At 44.3% G+C, this 10,914-nt stretch overlaps 1 protein-coding gene across 1 annotated transcript; it reads right to left on the bottom strand.

The window, feature by feature from the left end:
- Positions 1-405: 405 nt before the first annotated feature.
- On the bottom strand, positions 406-3,502 carry LOC123131743 (uncharacterized). Its single transcript, XM_044551417.1, has 2 exons — positions 2,166-3,502; positions 406-881 (listed from the first exon to the last, which is right to left on the bottom strand). Exons 1-2 carry the CDS (start codon positions 3,364-3,366, stop codon positions 859-861), a joined length of 1,224 nt encoding a protein of 407 aa, XP_044407352.1. The 5' UTR covers positions 3,367-3,502; the 3' UTR covers positions 406-858.
- Between the last annotated feature and the right edge of the window lie 7,412 nt (positions 3,503-10,914).

Genomic DNA, 10,914 nt, shown 5'->3' with positions numbered 1-10,914 from the left:
CGTCAGTCGTCAGAGGATGATTAAGAGTGCTTTCCAGAAATGACTGTTGGCTCTCTGCTCCTGTGCGACTCTGTGGACGACTGCGAGGCGACCGCGGCTCCCCCTTGCCGGCAAGGCGGCTCCGGCTCATATCCTCGTCGCTGTGGGCGGCGGAGGCGGGCTGGTGCGGGGCTGTCTGATGAGGAGTCGGAGTCACAAAATTACAGTGATATCCTCCCCTGGTTATTTCTGGTCTGTATAGTCTTTGCAGAAGAACAGTTAAAACTGTCAAAAGGTTGTAAACATCAAGAGCTGAAAATGAAGTCCCGTCAGGGGTTATCGTCGATCTCATCTCCAGCCTAACTTTTTTGTTTTCTTCAGTGACATATGGGAAAGATCACGATAAGAGTAGATCAGCACTGCAAATAGATTATTAACAGATGGATCCTCCTCGTCATCTCCTTATTAACCCTGACCACCTGACAAACTCCATTCCACCAACTTGGAGTTGTAGACATACATACAACCTGACCAACATTTACTTTGACTTCTCACAGAGTCTTAGTTAACCTAATGATTACGAAGAAACTAAACATCATCCATGCTATCACCACCTTATCATGACAAATGCAGCAATCATTGTCAGATCAAACAAGGCACACAAGCTGAACACTCCCAAGTTCTATTCTTGGATGACCATATTATGGACCAAAGCGGACCAACTTAGTGGCCAACTTTTGAGTTGCGTGATAACCTCGCACCATCTTCAATCCTCCAAAACATTAGCCTGACCTCCAGGCTCCAGCATTCACACCAACACTATTCTGACCATGGCGGCTATGCGCTTGAGCTTACAGCGCAGCCTTGTTCCAGCGCCCGCTATTCCACCCCTTTCTCAACACCTGCACAACATCTCAAAGTTTGAATATGTTCAAATTGTCGAAATTCAAGAGCTTGCGAGGAAAGCAGAACAAATAATAGGTCTTAGTATCAGGCAGCAAGCACAGGGTAAACTGTAATGTTAAGGCTTATGACAAACCACACAATAAATGGAGGATCAACCATCTGAAGTTTTTTTTACCCATTTCCCCTTGGTACAATATTGACCCACAACGGAATTTGAAATATGTAAGAGCAAACACTCGTTTTTATGTTTTAATATTGTCATTTGCAAAAAGGAGTGCAAACATATACTACCTCCGTACCAAAATATAAGACATATTTGCAGTTCAATTTGAACTCTAAAAATGTCTTATATTTTGGTACAGAGGTAGTAGAAATGAATCCTTAGAAAAACTTGAGCCACAAAAAAATCAGTATCTTTGTGTTCCATTTCAACACTGATTAGTTAGCATGGAATAACAAATTTCTAACTCCAGTCACTGAAGGAAGAAAAGCTCAGGGATCCCAGTAGCCACAATCAACAAACTACGGGTGCCCTCGGCCATCCTACAAAAATGATTGATCGCATCTGGCATGTGCTTTGAAAGACTCTGTGAATCTGAGACAGAGGCAGGTGAAAGTTTGAACCGTCTGAAAAATGTGGGTGCACTGCCTCCAATTTATTTAGACAACAAGCTGGTCCACTTTCCAAGCACAAGATGGCAAGCACTTCTTGATATATGAATGACGTGAGTATTGAGCAAACAAATTTAGAATGATTCCTTCAGAAACTAATCAGCATCATTCCAGTTTTCCTCGCATCATTATCATATACAGGAGATCAAGCGGTGTGGCTCAGCATCTGAGCTGCAAAAATAGTAGTTATGCAGATTTATTCCAAACCAACACATGATATAAATTTGCATGTGCGAGTCCCTCTGACCAGAATGACTGTTTCCAAGGTGAAACAATCCAAAGGTGAAAATTGACCATGAAAACCATTTCTCAAAAATAATTGCTACAATCCAGTTTTCTTTATGATTTCACGACCCCTCAGGAATGCTTATCATAGTGTGTAAGATCCTTCCTTTCTTTTACTTGTTTGATTGAAAAGCTTAAAATGGCAATTAGAATGGGCAAACGAACAAATCACAATTATGCCTCTGAGTTAACCTTTCCAAAAGAACAGAGAAGTTAAGTACCAAGTCATTTAAATAAGAGTTGTCAATCTCAATAATGAACTGTCAGGAATCAAACTAGTGTGTCATAAAAATGATATAACCTGGATGTGATAGGAAGTTTACCGCTTGATACTGTCGGTGACGACAACAACGATGGTGGGAAGTTGCTATATGCGTGGCCCAAGTGTTGATCACACACTCTCTCGAGCTGGAATGTTTGGACATCCAGCGTGAAAACACCTGGATTAGGTAATGGGCTCTGCAGCTGATACAAGAACAAGTACCTCTCCGTTGAACCAATGATGTAGTACCCATAACCCAATGATATTGTTTTCTCCTCCTGCCACTGGCTCAAACTCCCACCATCATTTTGCATAGTGCTATAACGGAACTTGGATCCCCCATGAGGATTCACGAACACCCCAGGCCTGCCTTCCCCAGCCTCCACCATGGCCATAGCGAAACCGTCAGGTGGGGGTTCAGCAATGGAGAACTCCATCCTCCGGGTGTCCAGCACCAGCATTTTAGCTTCTGCCATGTAGCCCGCCATCCAGTAAAAGCAGCCATACGCATACTGGCGTGTGTTGAGAGGTGTAGCCATCTCCAAACTTGGCAAGCCAGCAAATAAATCACTCCAACTCGGGGATGGAACAACTCCCCATTGTCCAGTGCTAGAAGAGAAGACAAAGGTGAACAGTCTGAATTTGCACTGCGCCATCCAGATAACTCTGAATGACGTCTCTTCCACAGTTGCTGCCTCCTCGTCGCCGGCTGGTACAAGGAAGGTTTCGTACCATTTTATCGTGGATGGGTCCTCCAATGAAGCGGCTTGCTCGTCGGGGAATGGGGGAAGCAGGAGGTACCGCCGGTACAAGGGGTCACACACCACCATTTCATGGTACTGCCGGCCGGGCCTCTTAAGGAGGACGCGGCCGTCGCGGATGTCCAGGACCTCCCAGTCGCGGGCGGGGCCGGGTAGGAAGGAGAAGGAGAAGTCGGCGGCGAGGGCGACGGCGTTGGCTGCGGGGGCGGAAGGATAAGGCGGGATCACGGGGTGGAAGATTCGGCCATCGACGAAGCCGAGGAGGGGCGGGCGGTGGAGCTTGCGGAAACGCCGGAGGAAGGTGCGGCTGGCGACGAGACGGTAGAACGAGGCGCAGGCGGCGGAGGCGCGGACCAGATCGGCTGGGGTGGGCAGCCGGAGGAAGATCTCCGCCACGAGCTCGTTGGGGATCGGCAGCGTTGCCGTCTCCTGCAGGCCGTGCCGCGGCGGAAGCAGACGAGCACGGGGCTCGCGCCGGTGCTCAAGGACGGCCGGATCCATGGGAGGGGCGGCGATGGCCCGCCGCGCCGCCGCCCATCCTGCCGCCGGGGACGAGGAGAACCCTAGCTTACCACGGGAGTGAAGAGTGGGGTGTGGGGATTTGGGGAAACAGAACGAGCGAGGTGTCTGATCTGAAGAATTGGTTTCAGAGTATATGCATTTTACTGTGGCTCGGCTATTTTTTTAGCAGTTCGGGATCAGAGAATACGTGTACAAATATGAATATCTCGGCTAAAAAAGATGAATACCTATAAAAAAAGCTAAAAATTATGAATCGTCTATCTTTTTACGGCAAAAATAACCTGTCTAGCTAAGCTCAAGAAAAATTTTGTTCACACTAAGCTAAAAAAAAACTCATGGACAGCAGGACGAGGCCGGACAGGGTTTTGGGGCAGGCTTTGCAATGCCCGACCTCGGAAATGCCAAGCCTGATCCCAACCCACTCGAGCAATATGAAGGGTGACTATTTCTGTATTTAAAAAGAATAAGTAAACCACTATCCAAATAATATGAAAAATTGTACTTGGTTTAAGCTCAAAAAAGAATTTGAGAAGCGCACCTACTGCTCAAATTTGAGTAGCTAAAACCCAATCCCACTAAAAGATTTTCTCGAGCGACTCCTCCCTCTCGCCCATGCCCACGCGAACCGTGTCGTCGTCCTTCTCTTTGGTGGCACCCAAAGCTCCCCACTGTGAGGAATGAAGGCCCACGTCCCTCCCCCACCTCTCCACCAACCTGTTACACGCGTCCAGGTACCACACTCCCATCTTCACATGTCTTGCTAACACATGCCCTCGCACCCCGCTTTGATGAGGCACGCCACCCCCATTCCCAGCTCCACCATGCCACGGCGACAACCGCTCACTCGCCTCGTCGGCATTCTATGCACGCGCCCTACCTCGGCGATACAGCCCCCCTGTGTCCCATGTGATCGCACGGCCGCCCTCCTTCATGTCACCAGCATCTTCCCACTCGTTGGGCCACTGCTCACCAACATCTCCCCACACCCGCCTCTCGGCGTCTACCTCAAGACCGTGTGTGGGCTTGTGTGTGGTGATCACGAGTTTGGTGCGCATATGATGTTGGCACTACAATATGTTGTAACTTGCTACCACTCTTCCCCGTGAATAAATGCTACTGTGTATTGCATTGTGAGTGTTTGACGAAATGCCTAGGCTATACGCTATAGAGAGTTAAGTTAGAGCATTTCTAGCTGAACCCCTAAATTTTAGCCCCTTAAACGCTCTTTCAAGACTTAACTTCTCAATTTTAAGAAAAATAAAACGGTTCCTAGCGAAACTCCTAAAAGTTAACTCTCCATTTTTTAACACAAATTCATTTATTTAGGCCATCGAGTTAAAGCTTCACTACTTAAACTACTTCATAAAATGGTATTTTGAGCACATATTTACCAGTTCATCACCAAGAGAACTGATCAAAACAAAATGACAAGAACAATTACACACTTCAACAGAAACACACCTTTCTTGACTGCTACAACAAGTGCAATCAACACTTTCTCCATCTCCCTATGTTCATTCCTAACACCTTTTTCGTTCTATGTTGACTTATCTAGCTTGTCCGCTTGTTTTTTCTGTGCCTCCTCATGAAGAAACTTGCACATTGCATCCTCTGTAATATCATCTCTAGAGCTAGTGCATCAATATTCAGTAGACCTCTCTGAACTAACAGATCATTGTATTCTTCTTCTAAATACCAAAAGGTTGTAACCTTTCCGCATAATATTAAGCCAATATTTGGCTCTAATGAGTGGATTTTTGCATCACTTTCTAGATTCTATTCTAGAACAGAAATCCCTCATATAATATCCATTTAGATTTTTTTTTCATTTCCACAATGCATAGTTTTCTATTTTTACCCGTTTTACCAAGTTCATTGCACAACTTTCAGTTTTTACTAGTTTCCCTTTGTTTTGTTGCCTTTGTACATGTCTTGGTATTTCCATGTACATGGCACATAGAAAAGGAACAAGTGGAGCCAAATCGAAGGAGTTTGAGTCACCAGATTAATGCCCTTTGGAGAGTTAGAGATTTTGACATTTTCCAAAGTGTCTGATGTGAACATCTAGTGCCATGGGTGTATTAGGCCTCCCGATATGAATCCAACAAGCCCAAGAATGCTCAAATCATATACCTATGAAGAAATGGCGACCAAAATATGAAATTGCACACACAAACTTCAAAAGGAAAGACAACGCCTGGTACAACTGCTATAGGTCATAATAGCGCTCATACCAGCCTCACGGTTGTGAAATCAGCCATAACTTACACGATTCTTCACCAATCTTGTCTCGTCTTATTCCTATGTGATCCTCGGCGACCAAGGGAGATATTGGGATATGATTTGGCTCTCCTAGAGCCCTTGGATGAAGGGTTAGGTGGAGGATCAAGACTCGTGGAGTCCACCTATATATTCACCTCCAACCCTGGTTGTCGACATTCATCATTAACAAGTCCTATATGCCCCGCCACGTGTCGTCACACCTCCACTGCAGCAGCAAGACTGTCTCCACTATAAAGGAAGGGCCAAGAAATGGAAGAAGGAAGAGGGAGACACTAGTGCAGAACCGGGCAATAGCACCGGTTCGTAAGGGCCTTTAGTGCCGGTTATGGAACCGGCACTAAAGTTTCGGCACTAAAGCCCCCCCCCCTTAGTACCGGTTCGACACGAACCGGCGCTAAAGTGCCACCACGTGGCTTGAGCTCGCGCCCTGGTATGGGGGGACCTTTAGTACCGGTTGGTGTTACCAACCGGTACTAAAGGTTTTTTTTTGAAATTTTTGGAATTTTTTTTGATTTTTTGAATTTTTTTCTGAATTATTTGATGATTTAGTCTCTAATCACCTCTCTTAACTGCTCAAGCGTGGATCACTCATTCCAAATCATCTAACTTTCCGACCGGTCACCCATCCCTCTCACTACTCCAGCCCGAGCACACTTAACTTTCAGGTTCTATTCTCCTTCGTTTTCGAGTCTGCACTTGTTGTTTTCCTGACAATAGTAAGATGTCAATCCTATTAACCCTCAGGAGTTTAGCTTGAGCATGAAGTAACACATTTCACCATTTGAGTTTGAAACTATTATTCTAAAAAAAACAGTAATTATTTAGTAACGCTAATATATCTTGAATAAGTTTGACCATAGTTTGACCAGATTTGACCAAAATTCAAAAAAATGAAATAATTATTTAGTAACACTAATATTCTTGAATAATTATGTAGTAACACTAATATTTCTTGAATAAGTAGTTTGACCATAGTTTGACCACAGTTTGACCAGATTTGAACAAAATTCAAAAAAACTGAGATACTTATTTAGTAACACTAATATTATTGCGTAATTATTTAGTAACACTCTATATTTCTTGAATCAGTTGTTTGACCGGTTTGACAATATTTAACCAAAATTCAAAAAAAATAAATTAGAGCATATCTTTTTTTCCTTTTACAATTTGTCATTTCAAAAATTGTCCTAAACACTAAACCCGGGACTTAAAACGTCGGAAACTCTATGCTAAACAGTAAAAACTAAGGGTTTAGACCATAAAACCTAACCCTAAACGCTGAAATCTAAACCCTAGCACTAAACGCTAAAAACGTCCAAAAAACGTCTAAAACGCCCAAAAACTCTATTTTCCCTTTGGAATTTTGTGATTTTAAAAAATTGTCGAAACGGAAAACTGGTTGAGCGGATCAATCTTTTTGTTTTGCAAATTTTGATATATTTTATGTATTTTTCTGAATTAGGATGATTTAGTTATGATTTTTTCAAGTTTGAAAATTGCCCTATAGTCCCGGTTTGTGTCTCCAACCGGTAGTATAGGTCAGACCCCTTTAGTACCGGTTCATGGCACGAACCGGTACTAAAGGTCTAACCTTTAGTACCGGTTCGTGCCACGAACCGGTACTAAAGGTGATCGTGGGGCCCCGGCCTGACGCCAGCCTGCCACCACCCCTTTAGTACCGGTTCGTGCCACGAACCGGTACTAAAGGTTCAACACGAACCGGCATTAATGCAAATCCGTTCGAACCGGCACTAATGGTACCATTAGTACCGAGCCAAAATCAAACCGGCACTAATGTGCTTCACGTTTGACCCTTTTTCTACTTGTGAGACTCCACAAACGCCCGGAGCCGACGACAATGTTCTCCTCCTTCCCCAACTTCATGTTGACTTGTAACTTGTCTCTCCCATCTATATTCTCCATATACATGTTTGAGTAATTGCACTAGTTCTCGGGGATTATGGATGAACTCTAGTATTCCCTCCGGTCCTTTTTAGTTCGTATATAGGATTTGTCTGAAGTCAAACCTCGTAAACTTTGACCAAGTTTAAAGATAAAAATACCAACATTCAGAATGTGAAATCAACAACATTAGATGTGTCATGTCTTTAGTTTTCATATTATATAAATTTAGAATTGTAGATGTTAATATTTTTTGTTTCAAAAAAATCAAAAGAAAATGATAAAAACTTCAAAAAATAAAATCCTTCGAGAGGTAGTTATATTACTACATCTACTAGTTAGGAAAATTTAAAAACTTAAATTTGGACATGTTTTGCAAAAAATGTAGGGAAAATGTAAAACGGCTATAACTTTTGCATACGATGTCGGGAAAAAACGTATAATATATGAAAATGTTCAGAACGAAAATCCGCTCCCAATTTTAACGGCCTTCGGCCTGTTTGCAAATTTTTAGAATCCTGAAATTCTAAAAGGAAAAAAAGTTATGCTCAAATTTCAGGTTTTTTTGAATTTTTGTTAAATCTGGTCAAACTATGGTCAAACTAATTATTCAAGAAGTATTAGTGTTACTAAATAATTATTCAATAATATTAGTGTTACTAAATAATTATTTCAGTTTTTTTGAATTTTGGTCAAATATGGTCAAACTGTGGTCAAACTACTTATTCAAGAAATATTAGTGTTACTAAATAATTATTTCAGTTTTTTTGAATCTTGGTCAAATCTGGTTAAACTATGGTCAAACTATGGTCAAACTAGGGTCAAACTGTGGTCAAACTACTTATTCAAGAAATATTAGTGTTACTAAATAATTATTGTTTTTTAGAACAATAGTTTCAAACTCAAACCGTGAAATGTGTGACTTCATGCTCAAGCTAAATTCCTGAGGGTTAATAGGATTGACATCTTACTATTGTCAGGAAAGCAACAAGTGCAGACTTGAAAACGAGGGAGAATAGAACCCGGAAGTTAAGCGTGCTCAGGCTGGAGTAGTGAGAGGATGGGTGACCATTCGGAAAGTTAGATGATTTGGAATGACGAGGGGTGATTAGAGATTAAAGGTTAAATTGAGCAGTGATGAGGGGTGATTAGAGGTTAAAATAATTCAGAAATTTGAAAATAAAAAAATTCAAAAAAAAATTCAAAAAAAAATCAAAAAAATCATAAAATTTCCTTTAGTACCGGTTGGTGTTACCAACCGGGACTAAAGGTGGACCTCCAGGCAGCCGCCACGTGGAGGGCCTTTAGTCCCGGTTCGTATAAGAACCAGGACTAAAGGGGGAGGCTTTAGGGCATCTCCAGCCGTTGCCCCCCCCCCCAGGACGCATAAAAATCGCCCCCTGGGGGCGAGCCGGTGATACAATCGGCGCTGGGGGTGTTGGGGAACGTTGCAGAAAACAAAAAAAATCCTATGTTTCACCAAGATCAATCTATGGAGTCAACTAGCAACGAGAGGAGAGTGCATCTACATACCCTTGTAGATCGCGAGCGGAAGCGTTCAAGAGAACGGGGATGATGGAGTCGTACTCGCCGTGATCCAAATCACCGATGACCAAGTGCCGAACGGACGACACCTCCGCGTTCAACACACGTACGGAGCGGATGGCATCTCCTCCTTCTTGATCCAGAAAGGGGGAAGGAGAGGTTGATGAAGATCCAGCAGCACGACGGCGTGGTGGTGGATGCAGCAATGATCGCAGCAGGGCTTCACCGAGCTTCTGCGAAAGGTAGAGGTGTAGCAGGGGAGAGGGAGGCGCCAAGACTTGAGGTACGGCTGCCCTCCCTCCCCCCTTTATATAGGCCCCTTGGGAGGGGGGGGCGCCGGCCCTGGAGATGGGATCTCCCAAGGGAGGGCGGCGGCCAAGGGGGGTGGAGTGCCCCCCAAGGCAAGTGGAGGCGCCCCCCACCCTAGGGTTTCCAACCCTAGGCGCAGGGGGCCCAAGGGGGGCGCACCAGCCCATTATGGGCTGGTTCCCCTCCCCACTTCAGCCCATGGGGCCCTCCGGGATGGGTGGCCCCACCTGGTGGACCCCCGGGACCCATCCGGTGGTCCTGGTATAATACCAGTGACCCCGAATCTTTCCCGATGGCCGAAACTACACTTCCTATATATAATTCCTCACCTCCGGACCATTCCGGAACTCCTCGTGACGTCCAGGATCTCATCCGGGACTCCGAACAACTTTTCGATTACTGCATACTCATATCTCTACAACCCTAGCGTCACCGAACCTTAAGTGTGTAGACCCTACGGGTTTGGGAGACACGTGGACATGACTGAGACGGCTCTCCGGCCAATAACCAACAGCGGGATCTGGATACCCATGTTGGCTCCCACATGCTCCTCGATGATCTCTTCGGATGAACCACGATGTCGAGGATTCAAGCAACCCCGTATACAATTCCCTTTGTCAATCAGTACGTTACTTGCCCGAGACTCGATCGTCGGTATCCCAATACCATGTTTAGTCTCGTTACCGGAAAGTCACTTTACTCGTACCGTAATGCATGATCCCGTGATCAACCACTTGATCACTTTGAGCTCATTATGATGATGCATTACCGAGTGGGCCCAGAGATACCTCTCCGTCATACGGAGTGACAAATCCCAGTCTCGATTCGTGCCAACCCAACAGACACTTTCAGAGACACCTGTAATGTACCTTTATAGTGACCCAGTTACGTTGTGATGTTTGGCACACCCAAATCACTCCTACGGTATCCGGGAGTTGCACAATCTCATGGTCTAAGGAAATGATACTTGACATTCAGAAAAGCTACAACAAACGAACTACACGATCTTTGAGCTAAGCTTAGGATTGGGTCTTGTCCATCACATCATTCTCCTAATTATGTGATCCCGTTATCAATGACATCCCCATGTCTATAGCCAGGAAACCATGACTATCTGTTGATCAACGAGCTAGTCAAATAGAGGCTCACTAGGGACACATTGTGGTCTATGTATTCACACATGTATTACGATTTCCGGATAATACAATTATAGCATGAATAATAGACAATTATCATGAACAAGGAAATATAATAATCATTTTATTATTGCCTCTAGGGCATATTTCCAGCAGTCTCCCACTTGCACTAGAGTCAATCATCTAGTTACATTGTGATGAATCGAACACCCATGGAATTCTGGTGTTGATCATGTTTTGCTCTAGGGAGAGGTTTGGTCAACGGATCTGCCACATTCAGGTACGTATGTACATTACAAATTTCTATGTCTCCATTTTGAACACTTTCACGAATGGAGTTGAAGCGACGCTT

This window comes from Triticum aestivum, chromosome 6A, assembly GCF_018294505.1.
Source record: "Triticum aestivum cultivar Chinese Spring chromosome 6A, IWGSC CS RefSeq v2.1, whole genome shotgun sequence".
Lineage (NCBI taxonomy): Eukaryota > Viridiplantae > Streptophyta > Magnoliopsida > Poales > Poaceae > Triticum > Triticum aestivum.
Note: the sequence above shows the minus strand (reverse complement) of the source record. Positions and strands in the feature narration are given on the sequence as shown.

Coding starts and splice junctions, on each gene's coding strand:
- LOC123131743 (XM_044551417.1), bottom strand. CDS start 3,366: ATGGATCCGGCCGTCCTTGAGCACCGGCGCGAGCCCCGTGCTCGTCTG. Junction 882..2,165: donor GTCACCGACAGTATCAAGCG/GTAAACTTCCTA, acceptor GATGTTGTGCAG/GTGTTGAGAAAGGGGTGGAA.